At 42.8% G+C, this 18,491-nt stretch overlaps 8 protein-coding genes and 1 non-coding gene across 9 annotated transcripts; 5 read left to right on the forward strand and 4 right to left on the reverse strand.

Annotated features, from left to right (window-relative positions):
- Window positions 1–24: 24 nt before the first annotated feature.
- On the forward strand, window positions 25–1,767 carry RHIMIDRAFT_292980 (uncharacterized protein; the record flags this gene model as incomplete). The annotated part of the gene is made up of 2 exons (XM_023613944.1): window positions 25–29; window positions 435–1,767. The coding sequence occupies 2 exons, from the start codon at window positions 25–27 to the stop codon at window positions 1,765–1,767; spliced, it is 1,338 nt and encodes a 445-aa protein (XP_023465143.1).
- RHIMIDRAFT_t41 lies at window positions 254–335 on the reverse strand. The gene has a single exon. It is a non-coding gene; the product is annotated as a tRNA-Ser (tRNA).
- A 74-nt stretch (window positions 1,768–1,841) lies between the features above and the next one.
- Window positions 1,842–3,201, forward strand: RHIMIDRAFT_244629 (DNase I-like protein; the record flags this gene model as incomplete). Its single annotated transcript, XM_023610095.1, has 2 exons — window positions 1,842–3,029; window positions 3,058–3,201. 2 exons carry the CDS (start codon window positions 1,842–1,844, stop codon window positions 3,199–3,201), a joined length of 1,332 nt encoding a protein of 443 aa, XP_023465144.1.
- A 3,055-nt stretch (window positions 3,202–6,256) lies between these two features.
- Window positions 6,257–7,327, forward strand: RHIMIDRAFT_244630 (uncharacterized protein; the record flags this gene model as incomplete). The annotated part of the gene is made up of 1 exon (XM_023610096.1): window positions 6,257–7,327. The coding sequence occupies one exon, from the start codon at window positions 6,257–6,259 to the stop codon at window positions 7,325–7,327; it is 1,071 nt and encodes a 356-aa protein (XP_023465145.1).
- Window positions 7,328–8,612: 1,285 nt separating this feature from the next.
- On the forward strand, window positions 8,613–9,125 carry RHIMIDRAFT_257641 (uncharacterized protein; the record flags this gene model as incomplete). Its single annotated transcript, XM_023611293.1, has 2 exons — window positions 8,613–8,948; window positions 9,003–9,125. A coding segment is annotated over exon 1 (164 nt), but the record flags the coding sequence as incomplete, so codon positions are not given.
- Window positions 9,126–11,697: 2,572 nt separating this feature from the next.
- Window positions 11,698–13,878, reverse strand: RHIMIDRAFT_257644 (uncharacterized protein). The gene is made up of 7 exons (XM_023611294.1): window positions 13,826–13,878; window positions 13,678–13,773; window positions 13,205–13,627; window positions 13,012–13,146; window positions 12,870–12,962; window positions 12,755–12,808; window positions 11,698–12,706 (listed from the first exon to the last, which is right to left on the reverse strand). Exons 2-7 carry the CDS (start codon window positions 13,720–13,722, stop codon window positions 11,939–11,941), a joined length of 1,518 nt encoding a protein of 505 aa, XP_023465147.1. The 5' UTR covers window positions 13,723–13,773; window positions 13,826–13,878; the 3' UTR covers window positions 11,698–11,938.
- Window positions 13,879–14,427: 549 nt separating this feature from the next.
- Window positions 14,428–14,933, reverse strand: RHIMIDRAFT_257646 (uncharacterized protein). The gene has a single exon (XM_023611295.1). It carries the CDS (start codon window positions 14,766–14,768, stop codon window positions 14,586–14,588), a length of 183 nt encoding a protein of 60 aa, XP_023465148.1. The 5' UTR covers window positions 14,769–14,933; the 3' UTR covers window positions 14,428–14,585.
- A 3-nt stretch (window positions 14,934–14,936) lies between these two features.
- RHIMIDRAFT_292985 (uncharacterized protein) lies at window positions 14,937–15,466 on the reverse strand (the record flags this gene model as incomplete). The annotated part of the gene is made up of 1 exon (XM_023613945.1): window positions 14,937–15,466. The coding sequence occupies one exon, from the start codon at window positions 15,464–15,466 to the stop codon at window positions 15,044–15,046; it is 423 nt and encodes a 140-aa protein (XP_023465149.1). The 3' UTR covers window positions 14,937–15,043.
- A 1,269-nt stretch (window positions 15,467–16,735) lies between these two features.
- Window positions 16,736–17,209, forward strand: RHIMIDRAFT_257647 (uncharacterized protein). Its single transcript, XM_023611296.1, has 2 exons — window positions 16,736–16,766; window positions 16,848–17,209. The coding sequence occupies exons 1-2, from the start codon at window positions 16,744–16,746 to the stop codon at window positions 17,143–17,145; spliced, it is 321 nt and encodes a 106-aa protein (XP_023465150.1). The 5' UTR covers window positions 16,736–16,743; the 3' UTR covers window positions 17,146–17,209.
- The last annotated feature ends 1,282 nt before the right edge of the window (window positions 17,210–18,491 follow it).

Below are 18,491 nucleotides of genomic sequence, written 5' to 3' on the forward strand. Positions count from 1 at the left end.
CTTTGACAACTTGGTCCTTCAACAATGTCGTCCTCTGAAACAAATTCCCAAAAATAGTAGTTACAACATTGCAAAAGCACTGCTCTTTTATACTTGATAAAAAGTAATTAGAGTTTTGATATTTAAAGTTTTTTTTTTTTTTTTGAAAACTGTGCTACACTACAATACCAAAAAAAGTGGTATATATTTCAAACTCCGATTAGCGGAATGATAAAACATTTTCTTCACATTTCTGTGAAGATGTTTTGAATCGCGTCACCAACAGGATTTGAACCTGTGCGGGCAGAGCCCATGTGATTTCTAGTCACACTCCTTAACCACTCGGACATAGTGACACACTTCTTTCGTGTTTTTGATTGCTACATCAACTTTTGTTCGGCTAAACAATTATCCATATACACTTCTTGAAAGTAAGCCTATCAATCCGTCATTAGTTCGATCAATCTATCAACAGGCAATATTAATCCACCTACTGCAACTTCTTTAACACAAAACCCATCAAGTAATCCAGTTTCAAAGATTCCAGAAGAAACTACAGCCTCTAGCAAAATCAGTAACCAGGAACCTATATCCTCCTTCTCCTCCTCTACCGCCTCCACTAAGCGCACCCTCTCCGACCGCTCACCGCAACTCCAACCTTTCGACCAAGTGAGCCGCCCCCACCGCAAGATCAAGTCACACAACATCGACTTCCTTATGAACCCCACCACCGCCTTCGACTTTGGGCCCACTCAGCAACCCGTCCAACAGTCTTCCATGCTCACAATGGATCAGCCACTTGACTTTGGACTACCTGCTTCCGTCCCGGATTGGTTCCGACCTTTCCAAGCTAGGCTTCTTCATGTGGAGTCTTTGGCTCAGGAGAACCAACGCCTTCGAGAGGAGCTCAACACAGCCCAGGCCCGTATCGCTGAACTTGAAGCCTCTCAAACCCAACAACCACAACAACCACAACAACCCAAGCTTCACGTCGGCACAGAGGCTTCTAAGTGGAAATCAACCTCTGCTACCCCTACCGCCAAGCCTAATCCTCCCCCTCAGCCAGCCACTATTCCTGCTCCTTATAAGGCAGCTGCCTTGAAAGGAAAGAAAACTGCCCCTCCTGCGCCCAAGCCCTCCACCACTCGCCCTCGCAAGGTGTTGTCCACCCGACAACTTCAAGTGGTGGCACGTACGTTCACTCCCGTCTCTGGTACCCACGGGTACCAGTATATTTATCTTCCTTGCCGCTTCCGTGAGCCTATCACTAGTGCTCGTGGTAAGCTAGCCAAGCTTCGCTTGGAGAATTCCCGTATTCTCCACTTATACTATCCTACCAGTCGTGTAGTCGCCATCCTGGTACACAATGACTATGTAGAATATACCTTGACTACACTCAAAAAGGCAGGCATCAAGCCTCTGGAAGAATTCAACCCTCGCGACGCTACTCATCTTCGAGATTCCAAGTTCGCTGATCTCACAAATCACGAACGACATCTCAAGATGTATGAGATTCACACCGCCTCTCTTCTCCGTGCCTTGGATCGCGTACGCGTGGAAGTGCGTCCCTCAGTTGCCCGTTCCTTTCTCAACAAGTCTTGGATCACTCAAGAACAATATCAAGGCCTCTTGAGCAAGTCCCGCCCTCCACGTCAAGCCTCCACCAAGGTCAACGCCTCCTTTTTGGATGTCACTATGGACGAAGTTCCCCCTCAAGACTCTATCCCACCTACTCAAGACCAACCTTCTCCTACTGGTGCCGGTGAACCAGCTGAAGAGCTCTTATGAGTCAGGTAGATAATAATAATAATACCAATATGTACCCCCCTTCCCCTTCCTCTCCCTCATCTATGACAAATAACATGCTCTCTATGACCTTATGGAACTCTAATGGTTGTGCTCGTCACACTATTGAGGCCATTACTAACTCCCTTCCTTTCTCTCATTTACTGTTTCTCACCGAGACGTGGCTGTTGTCACCGTTAAGGTTTCCTACGAATTGGAAACAGTATCATACATATGCAGTCCCAGTCGACAACACCTTTCGTGGTGAAATGGGTATCAGTCTCTTGGTTCACCCAGATTGCCCTTATGAAGTCATTCATTTTCCTTCCACATCTCCCTATGTCCTCACTTGTCAAGTCTCCAACACGTTGATTCACTGTATCTACCTGCCTCCAGCACTCTCAATCGATGAAGCTATTGAAGTACTTGACAATTTACCCGTACAAACACATCCCTCACAACATAACACCATCATCTACGGTGACTTCAACGCTCGACACCGAGAGTTGCTTGGCGATACCCGCACCACCCCTCGTGGCACTGCTCTGAACAACTGGATCGTCGAGAATGGTTTACGCTGTTGGAATTCTGAACTTGCGTTTGGAATACCCACGTACTATTCACACACAAGATTCAGCTCCATGACAGGCCGACATTTTCATAGTGTTATTGACCTTTTCCTTAGCACTCAAGAATTGCACAACGTTCAATTAAGACTTCATGATGATCTTGCCCTCGGGTCTGATCATTGTCCTCTGTCTTTTTCTTGTCTTGTGCCTCCTCCTCCTCCTCCTGACCTGCCCAGTCACCCTCGCTTACTTTGGAACCTAAGTAGATTATCGGAAGATAACTGTACCTATCTGCAATTATTTAAAGACAAGATACAACCGTTCCATCAGCTACTTCAAGAATATACCTCTGCAGATGGTGTCTACACCTCTGTACGTCCCGATCTTGATGCGCTGACTCTTCAATTCAATGAGATTATCCAGTCTAGTTTGGATCAGTCCGTTGGGCGCAAGAGCCCCCACAGTCGTCACCATGCTTGGTTCTGGACAGCCGATTTGCAGACCGCGTTTGACCATCGTGAATTCTGTAGAAGAGCTTGGAAACGAGCCTCTGGTCCCAGTAAAGCTGCAAGGTGGACCGACTATACTTTGGCATGCTTGCGGTACAAGTCCGAACTTCGTCGTCGACGTCGCTTCACTTGGAAACAGTTTTGTCACAAGTTGTCCTATGTTCCTCTTGATGTTACTAACTCCATTGTCAGTAGGATCAGACGCAACCGGGTAGTTCAACCGCAATTCTCTCATCCCGAGGGTTCTCGTGTTGCTGCTTCTGTCATGGCAAGACATCTCCAACAGGTGTTCTCTGGTGCAAACCTGCCTGACACTCGCTACCCTGCTCCACTCATTCCAAATGGCCCTCATTCCATAGATGAAGCCAGCTGTCCCATAACGACCAGTACAGTACACTATGCTTTGTTGAAACGTCTCTCCAGACGCAAAGCCCCTGGTGTCGATCATCTTCGTACTGAAATGCTGTTGTCGATCGCGGATGAGGTCATTCCAACCATCACTCTCCTCTTTCAACTTTGTTGGAAGTGGTCAGTTATTCCTTCTGACTGGCGTACTGCGCAAGTGGTCCCTATTTACAAAAAAGGAGATGCCTTAGACCCAGGTAACTATCGACCTATCTCACTCACCTCGATTATGCGCAAGCTTTTCGAGTTGTGCTTGCAACAGGAGCTGGAATCTACCGCTCCATCACTTGATCCTGTCCAAGGTGGGTTTCGACATCATCGTAGTGCGCTCGATCAAGCCTTGTGCTTGCATGAGCTGTGCCGACAACACACTATCGACCACTCCGGTGAACCTCCTGTCCTTGCCTTCTTGGATATCAAGTCGGCCTATGACACTGTTGACCGTGCTATTGTATGGCGTGCTCTTAAGACTCATGTTTCTGAACCCATGCTGGGCATCCTTCAGTGTCTATTCGATCAGGTAAGTATAGAAGTCTTGCTTGGTGGTCACTCTTCACCTTCGTTTTGGCCTCGTACCGGTGTACTACAAAGTTCAATCCTCTCTCCATTCCTTTATTCCATTTACATCAACTCTCTTCCTGCTGTCCTCCGGGATATCCGCCTGCCTGTCTCTGCACGATATTACAGTACCATTCCCCAACGCGAGTTCGGTGGTCTCTGGATAAATTGCTTGCTGTATGCTGACGATGTCGTTTTGATTGCTGCTCCTGAGGTTATGCCGAGGTTGCTCAAGAAAGCAGAAGAACACTCTCAGTCACTTGGTTATAGGTGGAACCCTGCCAAGTGTGTCGTGCTTAACTGCCCTAGTGACAATGGAGGGCGTCGAATGAAACTCTACGGATCACCCATACCCAAGGCGTCTTCGTTCGCTTATCTTGGCGTTCCTTTCAGTCCACAGGGTAAGATTGCCACTGACCTTCTTATTCGTAGGAACACAGCCTCTGCTATCTCTGCCATGCGTGCGACTCTGTTGCCAATCGGTATTAGATCAGCAAGCTTCTCCCGCCTTATTGCCAGTCGTCTCTACGTTACCTTTATTAGGCCCAAGTTTGAGTACGGTCTGTGCATATGTACCTTCCTGGTCAAGCAGCTGGCTCTATTAGAAAAGGCTCAAGACCAGTGCCTTCGTATGGCTTTCGGTGGTCATCGTACCTCTTCAACCGGTGTCTTTAAGCATTTGGTCAACCTACCCAGTATGACAGAACGTACCACTACCTTGGTCTTCAAGTTCATCCTCCGAGCCCACTTCCTCCCTGAAGATACCCTCCTCTCTCTCCTTCTGCGCTTTGTGCAAGATGATCCCGTTCGTAGCCGTTTTCGTTGGCCGGCTTTAGTGGCGTCAAACCCACTATGGTCCAACCCAACGTTAAATGGTGGTCATGCTTCAACAGCTGATCGCGTTGATTACTTCACCTGCCTCGCCTATGTTCGTCTGTGTATCGCGACATATCGTACTCAGAATCTCACAAAGATATATCAGAAACAAAATCCTCCTGTCCTTCTCTCTGCCTGTCGTCCGTACCATTGTGTAGATCCAATCCTTACGTTACCAATGAGCGTCTACGATCGTAGTCGTCTTCTGAGGTGGTGTATGGGTTGGCTACCAGGTCGTCCTATTGCTTGTCGTTGTGGTCACTCTCATGCTTCCAGAGCACATTTGTTGAGCTGCCTTCGGGTGGCGACACGTTTAAATGTTGCTCTCAACACTCGCCCTAATCCACTGGATTACGTGTTGAATCAGTTGCCTCGAAAGATTCCAGTTCGACACTCTCCTCCTCTCCTCTCTCGTTGGTCTGCTTGGTGGCCAGTTGTCTGTGCCATCTTGTTTGAAATAGAACAAATCTGCCAACCTGATGAAGAATTCTCCAGTGCAGCATCAGACACCTCTGGCTCATTACTCTTAGACAAGCTCAAGCCAGCTCCAGCTGTGTCTCTCTCCTTAAACTTTCACTCGTACTGTTTATAAAACAACAAAAAGATAAAAAAGAGAAATAACAAAAACCATAAACATTACTAGATTTACCTTGCGTCATCTAGACGCCCTTTTACTCCGCCCAGCTTCGGCTGTCAGCTTTACTTTACCTGTTTTTCAAAAACATTTATTTATATATATTACTTATCCATTTGTACACACAATTATAGCTACTAACATTTTGTCACATAGCTCCCAAAATCCACCTCTCTGCTACTATAGCATCTTTGCTCCTGCTGGACATCCATCTTGGCCTATGTGCCCCTCATACACCTCGTACATCTCTCTCTCTCGGCTTAGGCCTCACTAACTTAACCAACATTTGCCAGTATCATCTGCGCCTATCAATTCACCTTTCTTTCGCGCTCAGCCGCCCTTCACTTTTGTTCTCTCGACCTCTGTTGCCCTCTCAACCTCTTGTCCCACAAGCTATCCATGTCGATCACCATTCAAGATCCGATTCATGCCGCTCTCCTCACCCTTTTTTCAGCTTTATGCTGTTTTTTTTATTCTTTCCTATTATTTTGTAATAATCACTCCAAGGCGAGGCGCCATGCTCGCACTGGCGACGCCTCCATAGCCTTTTAATAAAGAAAATCCTTTATCTCGGACATAGTGACACACTTCTTTCGTGTTTGTGATTGTTACACCAACTTTTGTTCGGCTAAACAATCGTCCCTATACACTTCTTGAAAGAAAACCTATCAATCCGTCATTAGTTCGATCAATCTATCAACAACACCAATCCACTCACCCCATCTCCTTTGGACCAAAACTCATCGAGTACCCCACTTTCGAACATTCAAGAAAAACCTAAAGACAACAACAAGACCAGTAACCAGGAACCCACTTCCGCCCAACCCACCGCCCCCGCTACTCCTAAGCGCACCCTCTCCGATCGTCCTCCTCAACTCTCCCCCGCCGATCACCTCAACCGGCCTACCAGCAAGCCTAAACTGCACAACCTGCAGCACCTCATGAATCCCACTCCCAACATCGACTTTGGGCATGCTACCCACCCTTTCTTCTCTGCCAACGCCCTCGTAGTCAATCAGCCACTTGATTTTGGACTACCCTCCAACGTCCCTGAATGGTTCCAGCCTATCCAGGCAATGATCTTTAACCGGTTCGCCCACATTGAATCGCTCATACAAGAGAACCAACAACTTCGCACTGCTTTGGATGCAGCCAATCAAAGTATCAAAGCACTGGAGGCTAACCAGTTCCCCCTACCCACTTCCACCACCCCACCAGCACCCACCACTCTTAAGTCCAGCGGTTCCAGCGCGTCTAAATACGCCACTATCACACCTCCAACTGCTCCTACCAATCCCTTAACCAAAGCCTCTCCCGTATCCTTTGCCTCAGTTGCTGCTAAGAACAAGGACACTAAACCCAAGATTACCAAGACTATGTCCCACAAGCAAAAGTCCATGACATCCAGACACAAGATCCAAGTGATCGCTCGCTCCTTCACTCCCGTGTCTGAAACCGCTGGTTATCAGTACATTTACCTCCCTCGACGATACCGTGAACCCATCTCCAGCATCCGTACCAAGCTTCATTCCCTACGTATCGATAACGCTCGTATCCTGGATGTCTTTTATCCTACTCGTCGCGTTGTTGGCCTTCTATTTCACAACGACTACGTCCCCACAGTTCTCGACATCCTCACCAAAGCTGGAATCATACCATTGTCAGACTTCAACCCCAGAGACGAAGCCCACCTTTGCGACCCTAAGCATGCCCAACTGCCACCTGCCGAACGTACAGCCATGATCACTACCATTCATACCACACACCTTCTTCGCACCTTGAAACGTATTCGTTCCGACGTCCGCCCTGCTGTTCTAAGAGCCTTCATCGAATGCAACTGGCACACAGCTACACAATATAATGATTACATCAATGAACTAGCAGCCAGCAACAACAGTCAACCCCCCACATTTGTCGATACAGAAATGTCTGATATCCCTACAGCATCACCCTCAACACTCGCACCCCCCTCCCCTACTGGTGATGGTCAACCAGCCGAAGACCAATTATGAGTAATTTAAACAATATACATACTGATACTAACATATACCCCCCTCACACTCTTTCTACTAACAATTTACTAACTATCACTCAATGGAACTCCAATGGTTGTGCACGACACACTATTGAGGCCGTTACCAACTCCATTCTCTCAACACATCTCCTATTCCTTACAGAAACCTGGCTCCTCTCCCCTCTCCGATTCCTCACCAACTGGCGGCAATTTCATACCTACGCTGTCCCAGTAGACAACACATACCGAGGTGAAATGGGTATCAGTTTACTCGTACATCCTGATTGCCCACATCCTGTTACTCACTTCCCCTCCACATCACCATACGTCCTATCCTGCCAGGTATCAAATTTACTCATTCACTGTGTGTACCTTCCACCTGCACTCCCAGATGCAGTTCTTCAACAATTACCTACACAAACGCACCCTTCCCAAGCGAACACAATCATCTGCGGTGATTTCAATGCACGTTATTCAGCTCTTCTTGGTGACTCGCGAACTACCCAAAGGGGCACAGCCTTCTATAATTGGATGGTTGAAAATGGTTTGCATTGCTGGAATTCAGAACTAACCTTTGGTATACCCACTTATAACTCACATTCTAAAATTAATCAACGTACAGGTATACATTTCTAGAGTATCATTGATCTCTTTCTTAGCACAGATGAACTTTTGAATCCCACTCTCATTGTACATGAAGATCTCGCTCTCGGATCAGATCATAGTCCACTCACTCTTCCTTGCTCTGTGCCTCCCGCGCCTCCTGCTCCCGGTCACCCTCGCCTTTTGTGGCATCTCAGTCGCTTCCAAGAACAAGATTGCCCTTACGAGGAAAAGATTAGTACAAAGGTTGCACCCTTCAAAACACTTCTCCTTGACTACGTTGCTGAGGATGGTAAGTATACAGATACCGCTCCTAACATTGACGATCTAGCCGTTGTATTCAATGATATTATCCACTCTTGCTTGGATGATTCTGTTGGCAGAAGGAGCCCACGTTCTCGTCATCACTCCTGGTTCTGGACCTCTGACTTGCAAGATGCTTTTGATCGCAGAGAAGTCTGCCGACGAGCCTGGAAACGCGCTTCTGACCTGGATAAAGTTCCCAAATGGAACACCTACCTCTCAGCCTGTGCCCAGTACAAATCTGCCCTTCGTCGCCGTCGACGTGCTACTTGGTATCAATTCTGCAAGAAATTGTCGAATGGACCACTTGCTGACACCACTTCCATTGTACGTCGCATTCGTCGTAACCGGACTGCCACTCCTCAGTTCTCACAGCTCGAGGGACCACATGTTGCTGCCGATGTAATGGCTCGTCACCGGCAAAGCGTATTCTCAGGTGCTACACTACCCACTACTAGGCTCACTGCTCCACATATCCCACAAGGTCCTCATCCAGTTACTCCTGATGTCTGTCCCATTACTGAGAATACAATACGTTATGCCTTGTTGCGTCGTTTGCCTCGACGTAAAGCTCCTGGGGCTGACCATCTACGTACCGAGATGCTATTACCAATAGCCGAAGTCATTGTCCCAGTGATTACTCTTTTGTTTCAACTTTGTTGGAAATGGTCTTGCGCCCCTCGCTTGTGGTGCACTGCCCAGGTAGTCCCCATCTACAAAAAAGGCGATACATTAGATCCAGGTAACTACAGACCCATATCACTAACCTCCATTATGCGCAAGCTCCTTGAGCTTTGCCTTCAGTCAGAACTTGAGAATACAGCTCCTACGCTTGATCCTGTACAAGGTGGATTCAGACGTCAACGAAGCGCTCTAGATCAAGCATTGTGTCTACAAGAAATCTGTCGACAGCACCGCCTCGATCATTACAATGAACCTCCAGTTTTAGCCTTTCTTGATATCAAGTCAGCTTATGATACTGTTGATCGATCTATCATCTGGCGTGCATTGGAGACCCACGTTTCTGATCCTATGCTTGGTCTTCTGCAATGTCTTTTTGACAAGGTAAGTACTGAGGTACTCATCGGTGGACATTCATCTGCTACCTTCTGGCCTCGCACTGGCGTTCTTCAAGGATCGATCCTTTCTCCTTTTTTATATTCCATCTATATTAATAGTCTTCCTATACTGTTGCGTGAAGTACTAATGCCAGCCTCTTCTCGTATGTATAGTGTTATGCCTCGCCGTGAATATGAAGGCCATTGGATCAATTGTCTCCTTTATGCTGATGACGTTGTTCTCATTGCTGCACCAGAGGTCATGCCTCGACTGCTCAAGAAGGCAGAAGAGCACTCCGTTTTCCTTGGGTACCGCTGGAACCCAGCAAAATGCGTTGTACTCAACTGTCCCAGCATCCATGGTGCTCGTCGGCTGCAGCTGTATGGGTCTCCAATTCCCAAGGCTGACTCTTTTGCATACCTCGGCGTACCTTTTGATACCCAAGGTCGTATCGCCACTGATCTCCTTATCCGCCGCAACACTGCTTCTGCCATTACCGCCATGCGAAGAACACTCCTGCCCATTAGATTACGTGCTTCCAACTTCTCCCGTCTCACTGCTAGTCGTCTATATGCAACGTTCATTAGACCTAAATTTGAATATGGTCTCTGTCTCTGCGCCTTCCTCATTCGCCAAATGAACCTTTTAGAACGCGCCCAAGATCAATGTCTACGAATGGCATTTGGTGGCCATGCTATCTCGTCCACTGGAGTGTTTAAGCATCTAACCAACCTCCCGCACATGATTGAAAGAACCAATATACTGACGTTCAAATTCATCATCCGTGTCCACTTCTTGCCTGAAGATGCACTTCTCTCTGTTATCCTTCGTTTTGTAAATGCCTCTGCTCCTCGCACTCGTTTCAGGTGGCCTACTCTCTGTGCCAAGAATGCTATATGGCCCCAACCTCTCTCCATGGTTGACTCTACCTCCCTAGAAGTTCGCCTCACTCATCTTATCTCGTCGTCTAACGTCCGAAAAAGCATTCTCGCTTATAGGGCTCAGATACTCACATCTAGGCGTCAACAACCAAAGCCTCCTGTTCTCCTAGTGGCATGCCGCCCCCATCTAGGTATTGACCCCATCCTCACCTTACCTATGAGTATCTATACCAGAAGTCGTCTTATTCGCTGGCGAATGGGTTGGCTTCCTGGTCGCCCAAAACCCTGCCGCTGTGAACACCCACATGCATCAAGAAGGCATCTTCTAAATTGCCTGCGTGTGGCCTCTCGTCTCAACGTTGCATTACACACTCGACCAACTCCATTGGACTACATCCTCAACCAGCTGCCTCGTAAGCTCCACGCTTCTCATTCTCCTCCCTTGTTTGTTCGTTGGTCTGCCTGGTGGCCGGTAGTATGTCAAGTACTCTTTGAGATTGAACAAATCTGTCAACCAGATGAGGAATTCTCAAGTGCTGCCTCTGACGTCTCCGGCTCATTACTTTTAGACAAGTTAAAACCTCCTCCTCCTGTTGACGTTGCCCTCGTTGTCACTGACTCTCTGCAATCATCACTGTAATTCTCGTCTCAATATAACAACATATTATTACTTATCATCTTTTTTATTATCTTTTTTACTGTTGCTTACACCTTCTTCATAGATTTAACAAGCTCATAACCTTCACATTCTGCTGTCATATAGCCCCTATCATTCTTATATTGGCTGGCATTTCACACATCTCTGCGTATCATCCCTAACCTGACACTTCCTTTGGTACGTAAGAAATAATCTCATTCAGCTGATTTGTCCCACTCATTCACTGAATTTCTCTTCACCTACACAATGATTGACATATTGATTCCCAGATTCATACAGATCTTCACGTCTTTTTTCAACCTTTACTGCTTTTTTGTTACACATCTTTATTTTATATTTGCACTTTTAAAGCGAGGCAATTTGCCTACATCTGTTCTGTCTACCATGCCTTCATTAATAAAGAAAAACCTTCATCTCGGACATAGTGACGACACTCCTTTCGTATTTCTGATTGATAAAAGAGAGCCTAAAAGACTCTTTGACAACAGCAAGAAGTATGACACATCAAGTACAGTTGGCGGTAAACACCAAAACCCAGGCAAAAGCAAACAGGTGCCTCTACCTTCTACTGGCCTCTCTTCCTTCTTAACGGAAGTGAATCATAGTGTTCGGATATTGTTCTTTTGTTAAGTATGAAAGAAAAACGAGCCGCACCTACAAGACAGATTACTGAAGAAATCAAAAGAAAATGCAAACAATCTGATGAGGGGCCGAATTTGTTTATGTTGACGAGTATTTAATGATTCAAATCTGTAACAAGTGCAAAATCAATCAACTGAATGATATCTTCATTGTTGAATCAAAGCGAAGAGTACACTCTGTCCTCAAATGTGAATCTTGTGGTACGGCTTGGAATCGCGATGTGAACGGTGCATTAAATATATATGATATCTTTGTTTACAAATCAAAACATAACAATGAAAGTCTTCCCTCCTTCGCAGGATCTACAAAAGACTAACGGCGCTCCCTGAATTTAATGCGCTGTTCGTAAACAACAGTGCATTTCTTAATATCTCGACAAGTATAAAACGATAATATATTATTTTTTACTCATTATTTTTCTAGTTATGCATAAAGAATATAATAATAAAACTAAAGACTAAAATTACGGTAGATTCCCACGTTGAGTTACATCTGCATCTCCTTCCAGTGCCTTGGATTTTCCACGAAGCTTATCCACATAGGAGGTATCAATAAAGTACTCTGCCAAGATCACTTCAAGTTCTTCTACTCTTGAGCTTAACTCGCTATTCTTATTGCGCTCTTTACGTAGCATATCATATATTGCTTGAATATCTGCAGAAACAGGAGTTGTTGTCTTTTGATAATCAGTTGTCTTGTCATTGAGTGAAGGCAGACTAAATGGATCTCTAGAGACCTTTGGGCTTTCGTTGGATTTACCGAAAGGATCAGCCATTAAAGCCTCAAATGAGGTGCTGTTGGTATTTTGATCATGAATAGAACTATCTGGTACAAATACGTTTTCTTGGATAGGTGTTCTATTAAATTCTCTAAGTTCGGCTGCTCCTTTATCTGACCCGGTTGTCGAATCACTTTCTCTTCTCTGTTTCCTTATCATCGTTTTGCTTCGCTCTCCACTGCGGAAGAACCACGGTAGTATGGATGACGTGGAGGAAGCATATGTGGTATACTTATTGTCTTCTGCTTCTTGACCAGACATGTACATTTCGGTATTGTCTTGTTTGCCTTTCTTTTGTTTTCGGTTATTGATCATAACTGGTACATGATGAACCAAGCCCCATGGTGTTAATCTTGTCATGCCGAAAAGAATAATATATATAGTGGTAAGAACTCCATAACAACCACCTGCCATGGCAAGAGAAGCAAGCAATGTATGCTGTCTTACTTCTGACTATTAATTATATAAATAATGTGTGTAACTAGCATCTTGTACAATTACCATCACATCAATAGTGCTTTGGGCTAACTGGACAGACATGAAACCATGGTATGACTAAACAAATAAAATAAGAAAATCAGGACATAATTTGCTTGTGGTACGATGACGATCTTACGGTTCTGTTGACGATTGAGTTGGGAGGTGAAGGCGCGAGTGGCCAGTTTTGTTGGAAGATTGAAAGAGTATGAATATCTACATAGTTTGGTGTCTATAGAATTTTTGTTAATTATTTAGAAATAAAAGATAAATTGCATTACAAAGCCAAAAATTGAAGCTGCATCGTGTGGTTTAATAGCGCGGTATCGCTTTGGGGTATAGAATATGGATGATGAATAGTTCAAAAAAGTAGTTGCCCTATTAGCACCCAGTCTAATATTGGTGAGCATTCTTTGCTACATCACATAAATGTCAGACAGGGCACATGCACACACCGCCACAATTTTATTTTACCTCTACAGGTGTGTCACCGATTGTGTACTTCTTCCATGGACTAAATTGTGGATCATACAGTTGAACGGCTATTGCTGGAGTTGAAATAGAAGCGTAAGAGATGTTCTGTAAGTCATCAATCTTCCAGTAAAAATCAATTCTTCTCATCGCCTCTCTGTTATCATAAGCAAAGCCCGTTGCCATGCTCATCGTGCCGTTGGTCTCAAAAATATAGCATCTAGATGTATCGCCTGTTGACTCTCCCGCACGGAAAAATCTTGTCCAACAGTCATTTAATGGGATCGTTGTCCAATTAAAGAACATCCCCGAGCAATGTACCATATGCATAGTTGTGTTTTGCACACAAAACTCAATATCGGGCGTATCAATCTTGTTAGTGATCGCTTCTGATGATGTTTGGATTAATGGTCGATCATGATACATCTATTGTTTGCATTAGGATCAAGACTAAAATCGAGTTATTGATAAATTACCAAGTTGATCAAGTATCCACAGAAAGCTAAAAATGCTAAACCCATTGTAATAGCAGTGGCGCCTCTACTGTAGACAAGAGCTCTAGGCTCCAAAGGCTATACAAAAAAATAGGTTAATTTTGTAGAAACCGTGATCATTTGTTCTTACTCTTCTATAGCATGCTTCAGGTATAAAATGCATAAACTGAAAAAAAAAGCTAAAGAAAATAAAAGAGATACAAGAAAAACCTTTTTTTTTTTTTGGTTTTCATCAATTATACGCTGTACCTTGTACAACAATCTTTTTGAAATCTTTGATTTATCAGATTTAAATTATATCTATTATTAACTATATTTATTTCCTACTCGGGGTATGTCTTTTTCTCCAATAGATGTCCCTTATTCTGTTCTTTTTACTTTTGCTTTAACGTTGCGTAGATATTACATGCATGCTACTCATGCATACGTCGATAATAAAATGGTGCGCAGATTGTATCACCTGAGGACAAAAGCCACAACCGTTTAGACCAAAAAGAATTTGTGTGGTAAGGCGACGATAGACTTACATCACTTCAAAGTCAAAGCATACATGATATTCATAAGAGGCTAAACATGCATAGATTAGCGTTTGATAGGAATAAGAAGATCAAAGCGTAGATTTCTTAAAAACTCTTATTTTGTGATGAACATTTTACGCTTAGATGGACTTGATACTTTAGATATAAGATTATCCTCCTAGGATGGGTTCTTGTTCGTCACGAGGAGCCCAGTATTTGCGAATAAGAGTGTAGTCATGGAAATGACTAGTTGGTTTCCAAGTTTCATCTTCTTCATTGTGCCTTTTCCAACGAGCTCTATATAGGTAGTTACCCTGTGTACCTTTGCAGTGTAGAACTGTTTCAACTTCCAACGATTCAAGTTGGTCTATTTTAGTTGAAGGGTATTTCCTGAAAAATAACCTTTATATGCGATAGAGGTGCATCTCTTGGTAGGAGAGCTCCAGTAATATCAAGTAAGACGTAAGAGCCACCTTGTGTCTTTTGTTTAACAGTGTAGTTACCAACGTAGAGAGGATCACTTTTTGCAATACGATTTAGCTTGGCAACAGTCATTAATATAATTCACTGGATACAATTGGTTGACAACATTATTTTTAAAGGTCAGTTTCTTTTTTGCCATGTATCTCTTCCTTACTCTATTCATAAATTATTACAGAGACTCATTCCATCTTCACTGTATTTTCTAATTCTCCGAGTTATACAGTCTTTCCGGAAAGTAAATTTTTTTTTGTAAAATGGTATATTTTATTCAAGTACCGCCAGTTAGCTTGTACTTATTAAAGAAAATAATAAAGAGCATAGAAGCACGGAACAAAATAAAGGTTGCGTTAACCTGAGCGAGATGTTTTTAGACACTCTCTATAGATATTCTCATCATGTATTCGCTTGATTGCTTGAGCTGCTCGTGCAGCAGCTTCATCGGGCCAGAAGGTACGACCATCAAATACAAAACGCCAATGACACTGCCAGATAGCCCAGACCGTACAAGCAATGATTGTTTGACCATCAACACGTAGCCCTGAAAGCACTTGAATACGTTTAGACGAGCCTAAGGCCAGGGATTCATAGGCAAGTCTCGCAGTAGCCCGGAAAGTAAATTCGCCTGTGATCGAAAATAAATGCACCCAATGGTGAGAACAAAATTCATGTTGTATGAAATGTAAATTCGTCGTTACCAAGAATATTTTCGTAGTATCAGCCTTGACATCCATGTACTGTATTTCCAAATTGAGATGTCGTATTGAAACCATTGTAATGTTATCAGAGTAATAACAAATACAAAAAGAATATGGCTCACTATCTCATTTAACAGTAAGCAATTGCAGTACTTGACAATTTATTGAAGCAAAATTTCGCCTTGTATGGGTTTAAAACCCAATAAATCCAATACCTCCAACTATTACTCCAGGAGCATGAGTTCATGTACAACAGTCAAATTGTAAGTTTTAAACTCGAAATTTGCACTTGAATTAGTTGGAAAAAAAATTAACTTTAAACGTAACAGAGCTGCGATTATTGCTTCATCAGGAAGCATAAATCAATTCATATCAATTGGATCGAATGTACAAATCAAAAGAGAGTCAGTTGGAGATCGTGCTTTATACTTCTTTTTTGTTATTTATCGCGCGGGATCGTATATCTTGAGATTAATCTTGCTAATGATGGTCCGTACAGCTTGAAAAAATTAAATGTGTGGGACATTGAAACTCCAATCATTTTGAAGAGTTTTGATATTTGTTGAACGTCCCAGTACCAAATAACAACTAACTAGTGCAGACTGTTGGGATAATTATAAGAGGTAGGAAAGCACAAGTTGATTAAACTGGATTGTACAGTCCTGACCTTGTACATGCAAGAAGTAATACATGAGATCTTTCAACTTCTACCTCCCTTTTTATAATGGGCTTGAAGCACTTTATGGACTATACAAAACGATAAGATTGAAGGAACTTCCTCTTCAATCTCTCTTTCAGTATAATTGAGCCCTCTTCAATTTTCCTTCATTCATTGATTACAGTAACAGAAATGAGGAAATAAAAGCTGTTGTAATAGATTAAGGTAAATTCTTTATATTAAATAACTATATCATAAAATTCGAATGTAAATGAAGGCATTATGCAGATAATGACACTATTTTCTCCTGCAGTATAATAGTACATAAGAGTGTATCTCTTTTCGTTTTAAAACAGCAAGTTTATGCTCACAATAGGTTGAGCAGCACTTGCTCTGATCAGCACTAAATGTGCAATACACAAGAGGGTGCACAGCAAAGGCATAGCTTGGCGATTCCGTCACATCAATCTATAAAGATACTCTCTTTTCCTTTTTTCTTTACTTCAACATGAAGCGAAAGAAAGACGATGATCCTCTGCCCTCAAAGACAAAGCGAATCAAAAGGAAAGGTATGTAAGCTATAAAGCCAATGTAGCGTTTAAAGATCCAGTAGTCGCTGATCGCGGGCTCTCTTCTTTATTTGCACAAACATAAACAAATCTATTCAAGAATGCATTTTATAAAGCAAGTGATGATGACTTTCAAGAAACGCCATTACTTAGAAAAGGTAAAGGCAACGTCATTAGTTCCATTTGTTTTATAACTGAACGTTGTAATAGGCAAGGAAATCTGTATTACTTTGAAAGCTTCTACAGAAGATATATCTGGCCCTGGCCCTTCAAATGTTGCCATTAGTGAAAAGACATCTATGCCTGCAGTCAACAACAAAACGGATGTTCAAGTTGCATTATCTGTTCCTGCTCCTTCCACTAGCTATACTTCTGCTCCCATAAAGGCTTCTAAGAAATATAAAGCAAGACTGTTAAGACTCAAGCATTCAAAAGGAGGAAGAAAAGAACATAACAATGAAAGCCCTCCCCTTCAAATGGCCCGCAAAAGACTAACGGTGCTCCTGAACTTTATGTGTTGTCCATAACAGCAGTGTGTTCTTTAACACCTCGGTAAGTATAAAGCATTAATACGTTATTTTTTATTCATTAGTCTTCTAGTTAATTGGATATTACATAATGATCTTCCTTCAAATACCCCCTTTTTTTTTCTTCATTAAAATAAATAATTGAAGAGAAGAGAGGCCATTCTTCTTGATCACAAGATTAAGGCTACTGCTTTTTTGTAACCTTTTCTCTAAGCTGTATAAATATCATAGTATAAAGTTGAGCGTACTAAAGGGCCATGTTATCAACAGAAAGAAAACATATTTGATGAAATATAACTTTATCTAAACAATTAACATAAGAGAGAGAGAGAGAAGCGGAATGAGTCATTTAAACTTTTGCTGATAACCTTAGTGTAATTCGCCTTTGCACCTAGTCTGAGGTGCAATGTATATGTTTTTTATTACTATGATTGGAGCGTATGAACTTTGCCAAAATATTTGAACTTTCAATTTAATTAAAGTATTGTATATCTCTCAGTGATCGAGGCTAAAATATTATTAAGGAGTAAAGGTTGATATCTAAGAAAGATTAAACAATAGAGCGCATGAATGCTTGATCGCCCGATCTAATGAGCATCTAATAAAGCTTAATTAATGAATTAAAAGGGGGCATTATGAAGTGTGTTTCCGTTTGTAGCAGTCAATGATAAACTAAAGCGCAACGTATCTTTATATTGAGCAAAAATGTATCTTGAGCATGAACTCATGATCGAAAAGGAATATTAGCACAAACGACTGTTTATACGAGATGTAGATTGCCCTCTTTGTTATTTACGTGATTCAAAGTGCTTTGTATGTTAGATTAAAAAAGAGATTTTGATGTTTATCCTATTGCTATTATTATTTACGAGAGCGCATCCTCTTGTTACCTCCTATCAAAGGGAAGATAAGCATGACCAAGGAAGAGCAGCGGTAGCCTTAATAAAGGAGTTGTAAATAAACTATGGACCTATTCCATTTTTATTCTTAACCTTACGCCGTAAAAAAGGGAAGGACATCTCACAAGGACAGCTGCAGACATAGGTTTTATCATTTGTATTACTAAAGATAAAATATGGCTTCGTATACTTGTTGTCATATCCTCGTTAACACTCATCTTTCGTCGCCTGTTCATTTTAGTTGATTACATTCCGATTTAGGTAATTGGTCTGAAGTGGGGATATACACATTCTAGAAGTGAGACACTATCCCGTGATAACATCAAGCTACATAAAAGCCTAGCTTCTAGTAATTTCGATCCAACCAAAGAAGCTATGCGTAGAAAGATTTTACGTTAATTGAAGTCAAGAGTCGAAAAGCATTCGGAATGCTTAAAAAGTTTAATA

This window comes from Rhizopus microsporus (assembly GCF_002708625.1).
Source record: "Rhizopus microsporus ATCC 52813 unplaced genomic scaffold scaffold_11, whole genome shotgun sequence".
Lineage (NCBI taxonomy): Eukaryota > Fungi > Mucoromycota > Mucoromycetes > Mucorales > Rhizopodaceae > Rhizopus > Rhizopus microsporus.

Coding starts and splice junctions, on each gene's coding strand:
- RHIMIDRAFT_257646 (XM_023611295.1), bottom strand. CDS start 14,768: ATGACTGTTGCCAAGCTAAATCGTATTGCAAAAAGTGATCCTCTCTAC.
- RHIMIDRAFT_257647 (XM_023611296.1), top strand. CDS start 16,744: ATGACTTTCAAGAAACGCCATTA. Junction 16,767..16,847: donor ACTTTCAAGAAACGCCATTA/CTTAGAAAAGGT, acceptor AATCTGTATTAC/TTTGAAAGCTTCTACAGAAG.
- RHIMIDRAFT_257644 (XM_023611294.1), bottom strand. CDS start 13,722: ATGGGTTTAGCATTTTTAGCTTTCTGTGGATACTTGATCAACTTG. Junction 12,963..13,011: donor CAGCTTCAATTTTTGGCTTT/GTAATGCAATTT, acceptor AAAATTCTATAG/ACACCAAACTATGTAGATAT. Junction 12,707..12,754: donor AAAGCACTATTGATGTGATG/GTAATTGTACAA, acceptor TATAATTAATAG/TCAGAAGTAAGACAGCATAC.